The sequence below is a fragment of the Panthera leo genome, chromosome F3, assembly GCF_018350215.1.
Source record: "Panthera leo isolate Ple1 chromosome F3, P.leo_Ple1_pat1.1, whole genome shotgun sequence".
In the NCBI taxonomy this organism is placed as follows: domain Eukaryota; kingdom Metazoa; phylum Chordata; class Mammalia; order Carnivora; family Felidae; genus Panthera; species Panthera leo.
Window position 1 is genome coordinate 36,444,040 of NC_056696.1, and position 20,847 is coordinate 36,464,886.

The 20,847-nt window shown below is 34.2% G+C and overlaps 1 protein-coding gene across 1 annotated transcript in view; it reads right to left on the minus strand.

The window, feature by feature from the left end:
• Positions 1-3,933: 3,933 nt before the first annotated feature.
• The window catches only part of ZBTB41 (zinc finger and BTB domain containing 41), a 47,711-nt gene continuing 30,797 nt past the window's right edge, over positions 3,934-20,847 (minus strand). Inside the window, exon 11 of the mRNA XM_042926375.1 lies at positions 3,934-8,778. Coding sequence (XP_042782309.1) covers positions 8,123-8,778 — 656 coding nt within the window. The 3' untranslated portion in view covers positions 3,934-8,122. The remainder of the gene's footprint in view (positions 8,779-20,847) is intronic.

Sequence of the window (20,847 nt, forward strand, 5' to 3'; positions counted from 1 at the left end):
CAAAACAACTGTGGCCCTAGCCTCGGTTTAAACTTCTCGCCTCCACCAATGGGCGCGCCCGGACACCGCCCACCTCCTCACAAGGCCAATCAATGAGCAGCAGCCCCTAGCCAATGAGACGGCAGCGCCTTGTTTAAATAATCGTCTCGGCCGCAACGTGTCTCCTAGGAGGGGGCGAAAACCGTGGCAGAGTCTTGGGCACACCCTGAAACTACGGGTTAGAATTGAAATTCGCCTTTTTATTTGAAAACAGGTTGGGTTAAAGGGAAGAGAGTAACAGCACTTCCACATTAAAGGTAGCAATCATTGCGGGTGCCCAGAGGTCCACCTTTGTAAAACCGTTAGGTAGGCAAAAAATTAGTTTAAATCATTCATCTAATATGCCCCACCCAGCACTATATTCATTAGCTCTTCTTTTGCAGTTTCCTGGGGACGAAAGGGAGAAAAATGAAGAAAATTAAATTTATAATTGTATCAACGTGCTCATTTCAGTCACTGACCATAACAGGTGCTCAGTAATTCTGTTACGTGCTGGTTCTTACCCCGGGATACTGGTAGCAAAACTAGATAAACAAAAGAGAACCGAGGTTCCCAATAATTTATAAGTAATGGTTTTGACAGGCAGTGCCCTTGACAAATAACTTCTTGGTTTTTATCTTAATTGTAGGTATCTCATAATAATGATTATGGCCTGCATATTACTGTTACTATATGCCAGGGATTGTTTAAAGTCCTTTACACGTTCATCTCAACTTTTACTTCAACCCTGTGAGATAGCTACTATTTGTATTTTACAGATGAGCAATAGACCATACAAGACAGCAAGCTTGCAAAGCTAGGATATGTACACAGGCAGTTGGTCCATATTCTTGCTCTTACCCACTATACCATACTGCCTCTAAAGATAGTAAGAAATTAAAAAATAATATATGGATGTGTGTATGGGGATGTGTGTATGGGGACACAAAGCAAAGTCTCTGAGTAGAAAACAAAAGGAAAAAGGTGAGGTTTATACTAAATTATATTCACTGACACTCAACAGGACCTAAAGTTGAATCCTGTTAACAATTTTTAAAGAATATTGTTTGTTTGTTTGTTTGTTTGTTTGTTTGTGGAATCCTTTAGGACTGATGCACAATGAGAACACTACTAGTTTTTTTAAGCAAAAAAATGTTAATATGAATTGCAATTATTTTCAATTGCACTTATTTCATATTGTGAATGTTATTCATCAAATTAACATTGAACATACAAGCCCTCTAAAGCTTAGGTCACTGAAAGGTTTGATTCACCTTTTTTTAACATGTTGATAGCACATTTTGTTTATATGTGTTCTTCCTTCACGGTTTTTCATACATGCTGTTAACTCACAATTTTTTTAAAAAAGCAGAATGAACTGTACTGGATATTTTTTATTTGCCTCTCCTTTCCACTCTCCACTATTTTCCAGGCTGCTCTTTGCTGTGGGATTCTGATCTGCATTCTATATATGCTACATTAATAGTTTTTCTTACTCCATGGCTTCTGTTTTGCTTCAAAGAGGGAGGTCACTAAAGGTACTTACTTCCTCCACTCCTCTCCTGCCTTGGACTCACTACATCTCAACATTAAAAGCAACTCATAGTTGAACAGGTGGCCTCTCAACATGGGTGTTCTCCCCTCATCCCTTTAGATCTGGGGGTGGGAGTATCACAGTTGTTAATAGTTCCAGAGTATTGCATTATTGCTTGTTACCCTACATTCATCTTTGCAAATACAGCTGAGCCTAGAACAACATAGGTTTGAACTGCACTGGTTCACTTACAGGACTTGTTACAGTACTGTAAGTGTATTTTCCTCTTATGATTTTCTTTGTAACACTTTCTCTAGCTTACTATATTGTTAGGAATACAGCATATAATACATATAACATGCAAATGAAACATGAGACAGCTAAAATGTGTTCCTGAGGTTTTCACAATTTAAAATGTCCTATATTCTAATTTTGGAAATTAGAGGCAGCAGATTTGTTTGTCCACCCACTGAGATAATTTCTTCACAAGAATTATACTATCTACTTCTCAGACTGTTTAAAATTACATGAGAAAATGTTAATGTTTATGTTACTGGTAAGACTTCCAGTCAATAGGCTATTAGCAGTAAGCCTTTGGGGAGTCAAAAAGTTATACAGACTTTCAACTGTGCCAGGGGTCAGTTCCCCCAACACCCACATTGTTCAAGGGTCAACTGTCTTTTGCAGCCTCTGTCTCAATCTACAACTTGGGAAAATTGCAAATTTCCTTGTGACCATTTCATATAGGAAGAAAAAGCCTGGTTATGGTTGGAACTGTATGGTAAGCCAGATGTTCTATTTGTTCTATTTGTCTATGGTCTTTGCATTCAACTTTTTAAGGAGACATGCAGAATATGTTCTGCATTCCCATGCTGTTAAAATATGTTCAATAAAACCTAGATATGCTGTATTAGGTAGGACCAAAGAACTTTATATTTATTTTAAATATCAAAATAACACAACAAACTAGTTCAATATACAATACACTTCCTAGTCTTCACAGAGAACTGAATTTTTCTATAAAGACATTTGTATTTATGAAACATGAGACAGCTAAAATATGTAACTCACAAGATACTTCACACACAGTTGACAAAATAATGAATTTTGATATTTTAGATTTTTCTTTGTAATTGCTTTTAAGTGTCCTTTAATGATTAAAAACAAAACTTATGATTTGAGACTGAAGACTAAGTTCAAAAGCATTTCCACTTTAATGTACATCATAAATCCCCTTAATCAGAATATTTACTACACAACATGGAGCAGCTAAATGCCCCCCTCTGTACTCATTATTATTATTTTTGGCAGCCACACTCATCAATTGTAATACAGTTGTGTCTATAGGGATAAGAAAAGTCCAATTGTTGGAAGAAACAAAAAATTCTGTATTACACCACAGTACACTGTCCAACTTTAACGCAAGCAGGAATACCAAGCAAAGAGGCGAAATAACAATGAAAAGTGTACATGCTCTTCATTCAAGAAATGTTTTAGAATCTCCAACAATGCAAGCACTAAATTACTTTTGTACTTAAGAATTAAAAAAAGATATGTCCGTCTTTGTAGAACCTCTATTCTGATATAATTCTTAATTTCTTTTTATATAAATGGCTGCAGAGACTAAATTTAAACTCTCTTGGGATTTTTTAATAGTCATAGATTTAAGATCAATACATAGCAAGTTGAATGAAACATGAAGAGGAAACAAAACATAGTCACTCTCTCTACCAAGACCTTCTTTCTCTCATCTTCCACACAACCTAATCCTATTTCTTCTATCTTATTAATGTTACTTCCAAAGAGAAGGGCAGAAAGCATGCTAATATTCTAGATAAAAGTATCTTTAAGTTGAAATAACATTAGAGGAAACAAAGGGGTGATCCCCCCAAAAGAACACTACAGACTTTGCGAAGAGAGGAATGTGAGAAAGAAAGGGAGGGCGGAAATCTAAGGAAGAAGTGCCTATAGTTCCTAGAAATTATTTAGAAAATTGTTCTCACATTATCCATTATTCACCCTAATCGCAAGTAACATTTACCATAATACTATTTAAAGTTTTAGAAATGTTACCTGTTCCTTATTAAAGAATGTATTTTTAGTCATTTTAAATTTGACACTGAATCTTAGAATTATACAAGTATGACTTTAAAAGTCCTAAGTTTTCCTGAGTCCATCAACTCAAATCATATGTTGGTTGGGATGTTGCTGCTCCTAATGAGAAACTCATCTCGAACCATCACCTCTAGTTCAGTTTTAGGCAAACTGAAATGAGAAGCCATTCAATGTAGAGAGCTGTGTGGATATGGGGACCTGATTATTTTTAAAAAGGAAGGTGGGGGTGGGGGGAGGAGAAGACAGAGAGGCAGACACACTAATCATTTTATTTTATTTGTCAGATTCCTCTAATAAGCATCTAGAGACAGGCCCTGGAGTGGCTTCACAGTAACTATAAAGGCCACAAAAGAGTTAAAAAAACAAAAACAAAACAAAAATAAATGTTCACACTATTACTTAGTGCCATTTTCCTAATCATAAAGTAATCTAAAAAAAGTATTGCCTGACCAGCAGGCAGCACAAACATAAAACCCATAACAACAACAACAACAACAACAACAACAACAAAATCAAAATCATTTATTAACCAGTACAATCTAGCCAGCAGAATCAATTTTAAGCAACTACAACACATTGAAAAGGCACAAAGTATTCAATTCAGAAAAGACTGGGTATAAAAAGGACACTGTCGAAGAGCTAAGCTTTAAATCTGACTTTTCATCAGCGATATGTTAGAATGATCTGGTAGGAAGAGAACTCAAACTTATAAACATACCAGTTTAACTGTGTTTTTGTTTGCGATTAAAGACTGAAAAGCAATGAATGATATTTTATTACTTATTAGCCCTTAACAGTTACAGTCACTCTGCAAAGATGTTTGACACTTTTAAAGTTGACAGAAATTAGTGTACCTATATCATGACCTACAATCACTTAAAAGGAAGTCACTTAATAAAGCACCAGTTTAAAACCCTATTTTTGCTACTCTTTTTCTCCCAGCAAAAACAACTAAATTACTTAAAAGTATGCAAAGATCATTACCTTTACAGTTTGTTGGTTAAATCTTGCTGGCATGAAGAACAAACCCTAACCTTAAATGGTATTTTAGGCTGCAAAATATAGGTGGGGTTTCTTATAAAAATAACTTCAACTTGTCTTAAAAAAAAATTCTAAGGCAAAATTATTTTAATAGTGTAGTGTAAAAAATAAGCTTATTATTTAGCATTTAATAGTGTCCACTTAAAACATAACATTCAATTAACTGAACTGAGGAAAACTGAGTATTCTTACTTGTAATTGGTTTGTCAGTATGACTATTCCCAGAGTATTTTCTTCTGTTTTTATTTTTATACATATAAACACAAACACTTAATCTTAGTATTCAAACTAATGATTTTTCTTTTTAAATCCATAATCCTAGGACTTCAACTGTGCTTCTTTGGACAAATATTTATTCGAACAACAAAGAATTTTAATTCTTTTAAACTATTTTAATACCTACTAAAAATCTTTGGTGCATTTAAGGAAAAACTGATTAGGTTAACACATTTCTACACTTGATAAATTATTCAATTTACATATTAAGTGCTAACTGCTATCAGCTAAAAAATTAATTTAAAACAATAAATTATGCTCATAAAATAAAAAATTCTGAATGAGGCTAAACTTAGTTGCAAGATTCAAAAATTTAAGTACAGTTACAAAATTAATGGATTTTAGAGTTAATGGAACACTTGTCCAAATACTCCAAATTAAATATTACAAAAGCTTAACTGAAAAGAGTAGGCCTCATTTCATATTTTTTGTGCCAACTTCAACAACTTATATACATTCAGTTTGCCCAAATCCATGAGGTTTTCACAATTTAAAATGTTCTATATTCTAATTTTGGAAATTAGAGGCAGCAGATTTGTTTGTCCACCCACTGAGATAATTTCTTCACAAGAATTATACTATCTACTTCTCAGACTGTTTAAAATTACATGAGAAAATGTAGTGCCTGGCACACAGTAAGCATTTATTAATGCTAGCTTTCTTTCCCTATTAGTAGCTCTGCCATTTTTAATGCTGAGAGCTTAAGTGAGTCCTTTATCTTAACCTCGGATTCTTTATCTCTAAAATGGGAACACAGCATGTCTTTTCTCTTTCAGATTTGGTTATGAGGTTAAACGAGAGAACTGTGAAAGCATTTTATAAAAGAGTAAACCAGTATTCAAGTTTATCTACAATAATAACTAAATATAGTTCTATTTCATTTTATGTAAGAGATGTATTCCAGAAAAGTTTTGTTCTGTAAACCAACTCCTATGATCAAATTATGTATTTATAGAATTAGGAAATTATTATTAAAAGAATCCTAAATACCTTCAAAAAAGCAAAGTATTCTTTTCAATGTGAAAATGCAACACCCTATTTCTTTCTTGCTACCAAGCATATAATATACCATACACAGACACATATATACCATTGCCTTTTTAGAAGTCCAAACTTTTCTACAACGGTTTATATGTAAGGCAGGGTATACTTCTAGGTATTACTTCATTTCATTATAGTAAGTTTTTGAGTTGAAGGTCTTGTTTTCATGAGAGGAATCAAAAAACATAAAGACATATTTTTAAAAGTCAATTTGAAAGACTAACAGACTAATAGTACCTCATACAGTCAAGTTTTATCACATAAGTACCCCAGATATAACATTTTCACACAAAAGTAAAAGTGTTTTGAAAAGAATACATTAATTATATCTACTGGTCCTAGACTAATTACAACCAAACCTTGATAACTGAGGCAAAACTCGGGTTGGTTTTGTTACTTATATGAGCTACTTTGGTTAACTGCCTCAATCTCAACATTTTTTTCTTTTATTTCCACTAATATGATGTGAATGTTCCTGTAAAGTACCTTCATTTCTTAAGTGCTTCAGCAAACAAGTTTCCCCATTAGTAAGTGGTTAAATTTTATTCATTAAAACTTCATTATTTTATTTGTGATTTTTTTCACAAGGGCTGGGCCAGACTTTACAGTTTACACAAAAAAAAGTGCTTAAAGCAATTAGGAGTGTAAACAAAACTGAAATAGAAAAATCTTAAAATTGCTATTTTCCAGTAGTTTACATACAAATGACATGCTAATAATAAATCAACCCTGCCTATTCTAATCATTCAAGCAGCTCCTAGGAAATATCATCCTAGTTTAAGTTTAAATGGACTTGAAAATATGGAAAGTGCACATCTTGAAAGGTATTTTGTAATTTTGACTGACTTTTTCCTCAATTTTTATCAGTGAGGTTTTTGCTCTAACTGCTATTTCCTCTCACCAAGTCCTCAACTTTTGTCTCCTACAAAAATAAAAATCAAGGATAATTACAGGCCTTAGGCTTATTGAAAAGCAAAATAAAGATCTAGATTACATGTAAATCTGTATACAAGTAGTGGTTCCCTTTAATTAAAGTAAACATGGAGTTTAGTTGGGACATAAATTTTATAATTTGGCACCTTTCCTAACAGTTACGTACGTAATACGTAGGTTCTGTTTCCCAGAATTTCACTTAGCCAAAGTAAATGAGACCAAAAGTAGCTTATAAATTAAATTTCACTGATTAGTTATAATTGCCCCTCCTTTAGTGAAATGAAGATATATGCTATTATGTGCTGTTATTGTTTCTAAATAAATGACAAAATATAAAAGGTGAACTTACCTTGAAAGTTATCTAGTTAAAACGGTCATAATTTGCTTTCAATACCTTTTCAACTTTGTATAATTTAACACCTGCACATATGTTTGCATTTTGTATTCATGGTAACTGAAGCACTGGCAAAAACCAATCCTTTGAATAATTATTTCAATTCTGCGTTTCATTTAACAAGCTAATCTTACATTAAGTTAGCTTTCTGGCTTTGAGTTTATCAAAAGACCAAAGGATTAATAATAACCTGAAATTACGGCCAGATAAAAAAACAACACAAAAATATCCAAGATTTCCCTACAAATTTAGATCTAACTTCAAATTTTAAAAATGCAGAAGAAATGATAATGAATCTTAAGTTAGGATAAGAAGAGTTGCAATTATCAGTGTACTCTTATAGTCTTTCTGAAAGGCTACATGGTCCTTAAGCTTCTCTGGAAGATGTGGAAGGGAGAAAAGAGGATTGAAACTAAAGAAGAATAAAAACGTCCACTGATGATTAAAAACAAAAACAAAAACAAAAACAAAACCATAAAGTCAACAGCTAGTAATATTGAAAAGTTTGAGGAACCATTAAAAATTAAGCACTAAGTTATCTTTAAAAATCACAAAAATGTTCATTTCAAATATTATACCTCAAAATGTGTCCAAATATTCGTATGTTCAGTAAACAGAAATACATATTTTTCTTGATTTGAAATGGTTCTGAGGACTTGAGAAACTAGAGAAAAATGAAAAAATAGCAGCCTTACTAATTTAAAAGCCATCAGTCTAGGCTACCATTAGCACATAACAATCAAGAAAGTCTGTGGAATGTTTAGATTTACTCATGAATGATGCTCATTATTAGAAATACTTTGTACAGCAGTAGCATTATCAAGGCCTAGTAGTGTTCCAAGATAAGACTGTTCTCTAGGGTCTAGCATTTGTTCAGGTCGTACTGGATGAACGATATTTGCAGGTTGAGGAGTAAGAGTATATTTTTCCAGAAAAGCTAAATCAGCTGCTCGGGGATAATCAGTTGATTGTGGCTGTGGTGACAAGATCTCATGAGAAGATGGTGGGAGCGTGGTTGTATGACGCACCAGATCACTCTGAGTGTCAGGCATCTGAACTGGAACCAATGTTACTGGAACACACACTTCAGCAGACACATTCTGTAACATAGTCTTGGCTTCTGACTGATAAACTTTGGGCTGGTCCATATATTGTTTTGTTTCTGTTTGAAAGATTTTATCATCAGATGAGTACTCTACTGGCAAGGATACAAGTTTTTCCTCAGAAGTACTTAGAGGATCGTCTGGAGATTTTATGCCATGAACATGGTCAATGTGGTATTTCAGCTTGTCTTTCCGCTTAAATGTTGCATTACAGTGCTGACAGTTGAAAGGTCGGGCATCAGAATGGATAACCAGGTGTTTTGTTAAAGTTTTCTTAATTCTAAAAGATTGATTGCAAATTTGACACTTGTATGGTTTTTCACCTGTTATGAACAAAAATGAAATTAAGGTAAAATGCATTCAGTTGGGAAGACAATGATTTAAAGTAGCAAATTTTCCACACGAATACTTACAAGAACTTAACAAAAGCAGTGATATTATATGCTATCACAAAATGGAGACGTACAGGAAGCCAGTAAAGACAATGGGCTCAAACATTAAAAAGATCCAGGTTTGAATTCTAGCTGTACCACTTACCAGCCAAACCTTGAGCAAGACACCCAACTTCTAAGCATAGTTTCTTCACCAGTAATATGCAACAATAGTGCCTACCTCAGAGATGGTGAATGGATTGAACAAGAAAACAAATAGTGCTGAGAACTGTAGCTGGCATAAGATAAGTACATGATGGACTCACAGACTATTATTATTGCTTGTTTTTATTCCCACTATAGCCCCTAAAAAAGGTATAAAACAGAAACATCCGATTTCCTCCCACCCAAGAAGGATTAAAATTAAAACAGCAACTCTGATTAACTGAGTTCTTAGAATCAAACTAAGAAGTAGTGATACTTAATGTCTGGCCTGAGGTCAACGTAAGGAGAGTTGATCAGGATAAAGAACAAGGAAACCGAACTAGTTTTCAGTCCCTCCTGATCAGGTTTCTACGCTGTAGTTTTGTTGTTTTCCTTTTTGTTTTTAATATGAAACATCATAAATTCCTAGGTTAGCCAGTGTGGTAGGCAGAATAATGACCTCCCAAAGAGGAAGTCTAGGAAGCTGTAAATATGTTACTTTCCATAGCAACAGGGACTTTGCAGATTAAAGATCTAGAAATGGGGAGATTAGCTGGATTATCCAGCATGGCCCAATTTAAACACAGGAGTCTTCAAAAGCAGAAGATAACGGAAGAAGAATGCATCAGAGAGATGCAACAAGAGGAGAACTCAACCCCTTCACTGTTGGCTTTGAAAATGGGAAAAGGCGCCAGGACCCAAGAAATGTGGTGGCCTCTAGAAGCTGGGAAAGGCTCTCAGCTTACCACAAGTAATAAAACTAGAACCTGGGTCCTGGTCCTACAGCTCAAAGACGGTTTTATCATAACCCAACTGAGCAGGAAAGAGATTCTTCTATAGAACCTCCAGAAAGAAACGCAGCCCTACCAACATCTAGATTTTAGCCCATGTCAGATTTCTCATGAACAGAGATCTAAGATCATACACAATTGTATTACTTAAGCCACTAAGGTTATGGTAATTTACTACAGCAGCAAGAGAAAACAAACCCAGACATACAATTGCACAACAAACACAAGGCATATATTTTAAAACTAAATGGAAAGATTTTATATTAATTGTTACATGGGTTTGTTGATATCACTGTTTTATCTTTCCATTTAAAAGAAAGCCAGTTCTCCTAGAAAATTAAGAGAATTGCACCTTCAAGTTGAGCCACTAATACCAAACAATTAACTATTCATTAAACATTATTAATTGTTATTTTGTGGCCCACAGGAACTTTCAAATCCCAGTACAGAAAATGTATACAGGCTGGGATGCTGGTTCCTGGACTATTACATTTCTACTTGTTTTTGAACTAGTATCATGACTGATGTCACTAAAGAGGAAGTAAAACATGAAGTAAAACATTTATAAAGGGTTAAAATTCTTGAAAAGATAGTATTTGCAACTGTGTGTAGAACACACTGTATCCAACATTTGATTTCACCTGAAATGCCTACAATGAGGGACAATATGAAAAAGGTTATAAAAGAATGTTCTGAAAAAAAATTACACTTCTAAAATGCAAGAACTTTCTATAATTCCTGGCATTAAAACCAGTCATGCCAGGAGTGTTCTATAATTAAAAAAAAAAAAAAAAAAAAATGAAACTCTAGCATAGCATTACGAACACCATCAACAAGCACAGAATTTAGTTTTAAAGATAAAAGTATTGGTTTTAAGTATTCTCCTTTGGCACAGTATTAGCCATGATAGTTTCTTAAGCACATTCATTAAAAGCTTTTATAGATGATGTAAAGTCATAGTCAATCAGTTCCAGTGTCCCACAAATACTGTTAGGAAGCTGGGACTCAGGCATATTTCTCTGAGAAGTTTCTGTGATCATTTTAAACAAATTTCATTTTTCCACAGAAAAAATCAATTTATGTTTATAAGACAAAGATCCACAAAGGAAATGTTGATATTATTATATTTAAAAAGTAAATATGGGGTGCTTATAGATACACAGTGAGAAGAGTCAATACTGTGGACTTAATGAAAAGAGGAATACTTATTGAAGAAACATTCTACAGCAAGGCAAGGCTTTCTGTAGCAAAATTATCTATTTGATAACAATGAACTCAAGTTGGGTGAATCTCAGGATCACAAATCAGAGACCTAAGGAAACAAAGGAAAGGTCTCCTGCAAGATGCACAGAAAGGAGTCTATTTTTTAAGAGTGGAAATAGATAAAACAATGCTCAAAGAAATGTAATCTCTTTCTCAGCTAAAATCATAGTAACCTATGAGTCTTTAGAATTAAAAAATGTCTTCCAATAGATGAGTTATGTTTAGATATTAAAAATTAGTATATGAAAATATAACGAGAACTTGCATTCAAATTTGATGGAGTAGTTTATATCATAACTATGTCTCTTGCTAGTGAAGAGGAAAAGATAAAAGATTTTTTAAAATTCAAAGAATCTACTCTTTGGAGGCACTGAAGCACAAACAAGGCAGCCAGGACATAAGGGGCCAAGATTCTGGAGGCACAGGAAGGTATGGACATGTGCTCTTTCCTCAGTGTACTTTCAGATTTAGTGACAATTAATAAATAAAGAAATTCTCTGGGTATGGGGAAAAATAAATAAAATAAATTCCCTGGGTAGGGGAAATAAGAGGTCAAGTGGCAGCCGAGGGCCTGATGGCATTCCACTGGAATGGGAAGATAAAAGCTAGAGTTTGGGACTACCCAGGATTTAAGGGGTCAAGAGCCTGGAAAGGAAAGAACAACAGAGAAATGAACAAAAATACTGACATTTGCCAGCTCTCAAGATGAACATCTGCTGGATAAGACAGCTAGAAACCAGAGGCTGGATACTGAAGGGATGAAAAGATATTTTAGCAAACCCAAGGATACTGGGGAGATGAAGATTAGAGTTTAAGTCTCACCACAATAATGATGAACTAGGAGAAAGGTAGATCAGAAATAGATAAGAGGTGACCCATGCCATCTCATTCTATCTGCTTGTGAGAAGAAAATTAAATACATCTGAGAAAGAATACAACTTCAAGAACCTCTACAATTTTTCATTCACAAAATCGAAGGTTCATTTCAAAACGATCAGGCATGTCAAGAAACAGAACCAAATGACCAAATGTTGAGAGATGGGGGGAAAAAAGATAATAGATAGCCCTAAAGGTGAAGAGAAATTACATAAGACTGAAATATTAACATGAATATGATTAATATATTCAAGAAAACACAGGAAAAGAGAATTTCACCATGGAATTGGAACTATGGGAAAAAGAAAATTCTGGAACAGATAACTGAATAATTCAGTAGATTGATTTAATAGCATATTAGACACCACAGAAGAAATAATTAGTACAATGGAAAATAGATTAATAGGAATTATCTATGTAGAAGCACAAAGAGAAATAGATTGAAAATATACAAAAGCATGATATTCATATGTATATATATATATATATATATATATATATATATACACATATATATATACACACACAGACACATATATATATGACAAAGTAACATATCTAACATAAATAAACTGGAATCCTAGAAAGAGGAGAGTTTTAAGATTTACCCTATACAAAAGAAAAGACATCTCAAGTCACAGACCCAGTAAGTTCTACAAACCTCACAAAATACAAAAAAAAACAAAGCAAAAAAACCACACATCTGTGCACACTATAATAAAACTACTAAAAATTAAAGAGAAAAAAGCAGCCAATTAAAAAGAGACATTTCATTTAAATGAGCAACAATAAGACTAACAGTATACTTTTCAACAACAAAAGAGGTTCAAGGAGGAAAAAAATCACATATTTACAATGTTGAAAGAAAATTAGCTGCTAATATAAATTACATAGTCAGGAAAAATATTCTCCATAAAGTAAAATAAAAACATTTTCAGACAGTCGAAACCTAAGAGAACCTGGTGCTTGCAGATACGCTCGAAAGGAGTCCGCAAGTGGAAGGAAAATGATTCCAGGAGGAACAATGTGAATGCAGGAAGCAGTAAACAGTAAAGGGCACATATATGGTTAAAAATAAATAATATGGGTTTTTTTTTAATTTTTTTTTTTTAACGTTTATTTATTTTTGAGACAGAGGGAGACAGAGCATGAATGGGGGAGGGTCAGAGAGAGGGAGACACAGAATCCGAAACAGGCTCCAGGCTCTGAGCTGTCAGCACAGAGCCCGATGCAGGGCTCGAACTCACGAACTGTGAGATCATGACCTGAGCCGAAGTTGGCCACTTAACCGACTGAGCCACCCAGGTGCCCTAATAATATGGGTTATTTAAAACAAACCAAAAAATAATGTCTTATGTGGTTTAAAGTATATGTAAAATTAAAATACATACAATGCATAAAAGGTGAGAGGTAAGGGTGTTGTAAGGTTTTTTTGCGTTGTCTAGAAATTGATAAAGAATTAACTTAAGGTAGACTAATAATTTATGGATACACATAGCAATCTTTAGGGTGATTACTAACGAACAATGAAAGAACATACAACTGACAAGCACCGAGGTGAAAATGTGTAATAAAAATCCTTTGTGATTTCAAAGAATTGAAGACAAGAGAAAGAAAGCATCAAGGAAGAGATGGGACGAATAGCATGATGATAGATTTAAATCCAAATAAATGAGATATCACGTAAAATTTAAATGACTAAGTATCTCAGTTAAAAGAGATTATCATAATAGATGATAAAATGATGCTCCAAAGACATACATCTTAAATACAAGTCCACGGAAGGACTGAAAGTAAAAAGATAAAAAAAACATATATAAACATTATCCAAAAGAGACCTGGTAAATCTTTATCCCAACATAAAGAGGAATATTTTGACCACGGGACAGAAAGATACGACAATCCGTACATATCTAATAACACAGCCTCAAAATATATACAGCAAAAAATTAAAGAACTCAAGATGAAAAAGTATAATTTTCAATCAATAGGTTAATAGATTTTAACATAGATCTCTCAGTAACTTATAGAATAAGCACACAAAAAAAAATCAGTAAGAATGTAGAATATTCGAATAATAAAACATGTTCTCTGGCAAAAGTAGAATTAAGCTAGACATGAGTAACATACAAATAGTTAGAAAACCCTCGAATATTTAGGAATTCAGCAATACAATTTGAAATAAGCCATAAATGAGAATTAATCTGAACAGACATTAGGAAATATTTTTAACTTATTTATAATGGAAACATGAAACATAAAGTGTGGGACTGAAAGCAATGTTTGGAAGGCAACTTAGGACATTAAAGTACATAAATAAAAAAAAGAAATGCTACAATTTAATAAGTTAGGCATCGATATAAAAAAACTAGGGAAAGAGCAATTTAACCCAAATAAAATAGAAATACAAAAAAAGCAGAAATGAAATAAAAAACATGTCTAAACAAAGGAAATATCAAAAAATCCTATAGTCATTGAAAAGATACATAATATGATACCTTGAATTCGGTGGATAGATTTCATATTTTAGATTAAATAGAGTTCTTTAAAAATAAAAAAAACAAAATGACAGCTCTGTAACTATTAAAGAATCTTTTTTTTTTTTTTTTTTTTTTTTTTTTTTAGTTTTATTTATTTTAAGAGACAGAGTGAGAGCAGGGGAGGGGCAGAAAAAGAGGGAGAGAGAAAATCCCAAGCAGGCTTCATACCATCAGTGTGGAGCCCAATGCGGACTTGACCTCATGAATCATGAGATCATGATCTGAGCTGAAATCAAGAGTCAAACGCTTAACCAACTGAGCCACCCAGGCACCCCAAGAATCTCTGACTTAAATCTCTTCATAGAAAATAAGTTCAGAGGGATTTATCAGTGAATTCCTCCAAATACTAATGAGGAAATAATGCCAACTTTACATAAACTCATCCACTTCATTTAAAAAGATGTATTATTTCTCAAATTATTTTTTTAATGCCAGCAGAGTCATAATAACGAAACCTGTCAGCGATATTATGAGGGGAAAAAAAGGAGTATGTCTAAACAACATAGCCAAAAAGAAAAAAAGAAACAAAATATAAGCAAATTAAATTCAACTATATAGTAACAGGATAATACACGACCAATCTGTGTTTATTTCAGGAATGTAAGATTTAATATTAAAAAAATCAATCAATGTAATTTGTCACATTAACAAAGGAAAAAGATCTGATCACCTCAATAAATATAGGAAAAAATCTAACACCTATCCATGACACTGTAAATAAATCAGGAATAGATGGTAATTTCTTTTTTTAACATTTATCTATTTGGGGGAAAGCCTACACAGGGGAGAGGCACAGAGAAGGGGACAGTGGATCCAAAGTGGGCTCTGCACTGACAGGCTGACAGCAGTGAGCCCGATGTGGGGCTCAAATTCATGAACCCCAAGATCATGACCTGAGCCAGTCGGACCCTTAACCGACTGAGCCACCCTGGTGCCCGTGGATAGATGGTAATTTGTTTACCTGTTAAACAGTATCTACAAAATATACAGAAAACATCATATTTAATTATGAAATACTGAAAGCTTTTCCCTGGAGATTGAGAATAAGACAAGGACGTCCACTATCAGTATTTCTATTCATACACCACTGATGATGTCAACCAAAGCAATAAGGCAGAGAGGGAGAGAAAAGGATTCAGAAAGGGAGAAATTAAATTGTCACTATTCACAGATGGCCAGCTTGTATCCTTGGAAAATCCAAAGAACTTAAACTATAGCAAAGTCATTGCATAAAAAGTCAATATACCAACTCAACTGCATTTCTATACATCAAAAACAAATACAAATAAATACAATTTATAATTTTGTACAAAAACATCAAACATCTATATATAAATCTCATGAAGATGTTTAAGATATCTGCACTAAAAACTGTAACATCTTTTTTTTTTTTTTTTTTTTTTTTTTTTTTAAGTAGGCTCCACGCTCAATGTGGGGCTTGAAGTCATGACCCCGAGATCAAGAGTTGATGCTCCACCGGCTGAGCCAGCCAGGTACCCCCCAAAACTACAATATCAAGAAAAGTAAAAGGACTTAAGTTAGGGTAGGGATTGTTCATAGATTGATGATTCAATATAATAGAGATAATCAATTAGGAAAAAACTGACTATGTATTCACTGACATTCCAATAAAATTCCCAGCAGATTTTTATGTTTAGAAATTAATTAAGTTGTTTCAAAATCTATCTAAAAACATAAAGGAACAAGACTAACAAAGACACCAAAACAGAACAAAGTTGGGTAAGTTACATCACCAGATATCAAAAGCCATAACAATTTAAGTGGTACAGCAACAATGGAGCAAGGATATACAGACAATGCAGTATAAAGAACAGAGCCCAGAGACAAACCACACACACAGCATCATTTAATTTAAAACAAATATGCCAATGAAATGCTATAAAGAATGGATAATCTTTCCAATAAATGGTTCTTGGTTATAGAAAGCCACATGTAAAAAGAAAAAAATAAATAAAAGGAAAACAAGTGAAAAAAGAACTTTGATCTTTACCTAACAACCTAAGAAGAAACAAGTAAATTAGAGAAGGTTCATAATCTAAATATGTAAGTTAAAATAGAAGGCAACAGAAATATTAACGACCTGGGAATAGGCAAAAGTTTCTTAAAAAGGATATAGCAAGAACCTAACCAGAAGGAAAAAAAAACCCAAAAACGAAAAAACAAAAACAACCTGATATGTGACTTACATAAAACTCAGAAACTTCAGTCACTGAAAGACACCATTACTAGAGCTCAGAGGCAAGTCACAGAGCGTAATATATCTGAAATTTAGATATCCAACAACGGACTCATCTCCAGAATATAGCTAGAACTCTTATAATAAATCAATTAGAAAAAGACAGAAGTGCCTGGATGGCTCAGTCAGTTAAATGTCCGACTTTGTCTCAGGTCATGATCTCACAGTTTGTGAGTTCAAGCCCTGTGTCGGGCTCTGTGCTGACAGCTCAGAGACTGGACCCTGCTTCAGATTCTGTAACTCCCTCTCTCTCTGCTCCTTCCCTGCTCACGCTCTGTGTCTCTCTCTCAAAAATAAACAAACATTAAAAAAAAAAAGACAGACAATCCAGTTTAAGAAAATCAGCAAAATAATTAATCAGGTGCTCCATGAAAGAGGATATTCAAATGACCAATAAGTATATGGGAAGGTGCTCAATATCATTACTTACCACAAAGATGCAAATTAAATTAAAGCCACATTGAGATAGTGCTACATATTCATCAGAATAACTTTTAAAAAAAGGCAGTATCAAGTGTTGGTGAAAACCTGGAGCAACTGGAATTCTCATAAGTCATATACTTACTGGTAGGACTGCAAGTTGGCACAATTACCTTGGAAAACTGTTCGGTAGTGTCTACTAAGTAGAACATACGCATCCTATCGGCTAACAATCCCATGGCCGGGCATATACACAAGAGAAATAAATGCATTTGTGTATGAAAAATCATGAACAGGAATTTCCAAAGCAGCTTTATTCATAATAGATCCAAGTAAATACAAACCAAATGTCCATTAAAGTTCAAGGGATAAATAAATTGTGTGGTATATTCATATGAAAATGAAAAGAAACAAACCACTTCCATGGATGAATCTCATGGACATCATACTGAGTGAAATAAACCAGACAAAAAAGAGTACATACTATATGATTCCATTCATATGAAGTTCAAACAGGCAAAACTAATTAGTGGTGATATAAGTCACAATAATGATTATTTTGCAAGGAGGTTACTCCTTGCAGCCAGAGAGGATACTTCTGCAATTCTGGTACTGTCCTATATACCAATCTGAGTGGTGGTTACGTGGATGTATTCATTTACAAAAATTCATTGAGCAGTTCATTAAATTTTGGATACTTTACATACAGCATAAACAATTCTGCCAAGTCTAGGGGCACCTGGGTGGCTCAGTCGGTTAAGTGTCCCAACTTTGGCTCAGGTCCTGATCTCACGGTTCATGGGCTCAAGCCCCGTGTTGGGCTTTGTGCTGACAGCTGGAGTCTGGAGCCTGCTTCAGATTCTGTATCCCCCCCACCTCTGTCCCTCCCATGCTCACACTCTCTCTCTCAAAAATGAACATTAAAAAAAAAAATTCCGCCAACTCTAAAGTCAAGTCCTAAATTTATCAGCCTTAATGCCTGTTTAAAATAAATGCACTACATTTCAACAAGCCTACTGCTGAAGAACAGATGTTATCACTACTCTGAGAATTACAACAAACAAAACACATAATGGATGAGAATAAGCCCTTTACAGAAGAAAATCTTACATCTGTATTCCAACCAATTTCTCTAATTCATTCAACAAATATTTATTAAGCATCTACTATTTGCAAGTTTGGGAATAGGCACTAATCATATCTACTCATTTGAACCAATTAAGTGTACTGACCTGTCGAAAACTGGAACCAATCCATTAGTTACACCTTGTCTAGAGAAAGAATATACTAATACAAAAATGTCTACATGGAGTCTAGTTAAGGGGATTCGAAAAATAAGAATTTAGCAATTTAGATAATGTACTAAAGGCATCCCGGCTAGGGAAAAATAATCTGGGGAGCAAAATTATTCTGGTCCCAAAAGAGACACCCATCTTTACATGGGTAAAGATGACTCAGTATCCCTCACCATTTCCTTGAGAAACTATTCCATAAAGTTACTACCTTAGTCTAGAACTACATTTAGTAGTTTTTCTAATCAACAAATTTAGCAACTCTACTTCCTTGATTAGAGAAAAAGGATACCTTGGCCAGTACACTCTTCATTTTCTACAGGGTGAATAATAAGCTGACATTCTGGTGAATCTATTTCCAATGGTAATTATGAAGAACTCCTAAGAATACTTATAATCTTTGTGTACAGATGTAAAAATGATTTTCTGGACCTATAAATCTCAGGAATGGACTTGGGAACATGGCAACCAGTTCATGGAACAGCCACACTGTGAAGTCCTGTCTGGGTAGCCTTCTGATCACTTTAGATTAAGAGCTGGCAAACTACAGCCCAAAAGCCACACATAGCCTCTTGCCTGTTTCTGCAAATAAAATTTTATTGGAATGCGGTCATGTTAATTTGAACCTACATGGCTATAGTTGCTTCCATGCAACAAAAGCACAGTTGAGTGGTTATGAGAGAGGCTGTCTGGCCCACAAAGCCTTAAATATTTATTATCTAGCCCTCTACCAAAAAAGTTTGCTGACCTCTGCTTTAGGTGATTTCTCATTCTCATTTCATAACTGCCATAATCTTTGTCTTATTCTATAATAGAGCTCATACTCTATTTAAAAAGTGAAAATTCCAAGCAGTCTTCATACTATTTTTTTTTTTTAAATTTTTTTTTTTCAACGTTTTTTATTTATTTTTGGGACAGAGAGAGACAGAGCATGAACGGGGGAGGGGCACAGAGAGAGGGAGACACAGAATCTGAAACAGGCTCCAGGCTCCGAGCCATCAGCCCAGAGCCTGACGCGGGGCTCGAACTCACGGACCGCGAGATCGTGACCTGGTTGAAGTCGGACGCTTAACCGACTGCGCCACCCAGGCGCCCCTTTCATACTATTTTTGAAAGAGAGACAGCGCGAGCAGAGTAGGGGCAGAGAGACAGAGGCAGACACAGACTCTGAAACAGGCTCCAGGCTCTGAGCTGTCAGCACAGAGCCCGACGCGGGGCTCAAACTCACAAAACTGTGAGATCATGACCTGAGGCGAAGTTGACGCTTAACCGACTGAACCACCCAGGCGCCCCTCACATCCTCAGTTTTCAACGTGAGAACGACTTGTCCCAAATTCCAACCAAGATATTCAGAAATGGAAATTCTACATTATCATTGGTCATCGACAAATTACTATAAGTGAATGTTTTCAAAAAACTTCATGCAATTATAAAGCCAGTCCTTATTATATAAGTTTCTCCTCTAAAATAATTCCTGCAGTTTTATAATTCTTAAATCATCAATGGTTGAATTAACTTTCTGTAAGTTCATCATTTCTTTTAAATCATGAGTTTATTAAGTTTGTTATTAATAACTAATATGGAAGATATCATTAGTATAGTTTCCTCATTTTGTCCTACTTATGTATCCCCAAATTGTGACTTTTTCTTTTGTAGGGAGCCGTAAATTTTTTTAACAGCAGCACTTTATAAGTAATAAATTCTTTACTACAATTCTTTGCTATTGAAATTGCCCAAATTGTTATTTCTCATTCTGATATTTATGAAATCAGTTATTTTTCTCTTCTACAACAGTAGCTTGACAAAATCCAAATAAATATAAAACAAAGCAGCCATAAATGCATAAGTAAGTTCCTTTTTTAAAAAGGAAAGCTTTAAAAATTGTCAATTTATGTGGGAAGTCAAACAAGGAGTAAGACAACGTATAAGAAAGAATCCAACATAGTCTGTATTGCAAAATATGGTAGCATTACCAAGGGGGAAAAAAGATTTAGGAAATGATATCTTCTGGGAAGCAGCTGAAGCAAATCATTCTACTATAACTACCTATAAATCACAACTCACTAAGTGAAAAGGAAAGTATACAACAGTAACTTGGTAAGCAAGACAATCAAATCATACCGATTTTTTGTTTTAAAAGACAAAAAAAAAGAAATGTCTTCTGAGAGTTACACAGATATAGAAGAACCAAAAACCTCCAGAAAAGGGGAAAATTAGAGCTAGAAGTTGAGTAAATTCCCTATGGGAAAAAATTTTCCCAAATTCTACAAAATAATATTCAAAAGTACTGAAGCTTACAGAGAATCAAAGTGCAGAATATTGTTCATTCATGACATCACCTTTAACATAATAAATAAAAATCGTACGGGGAAAAGGCA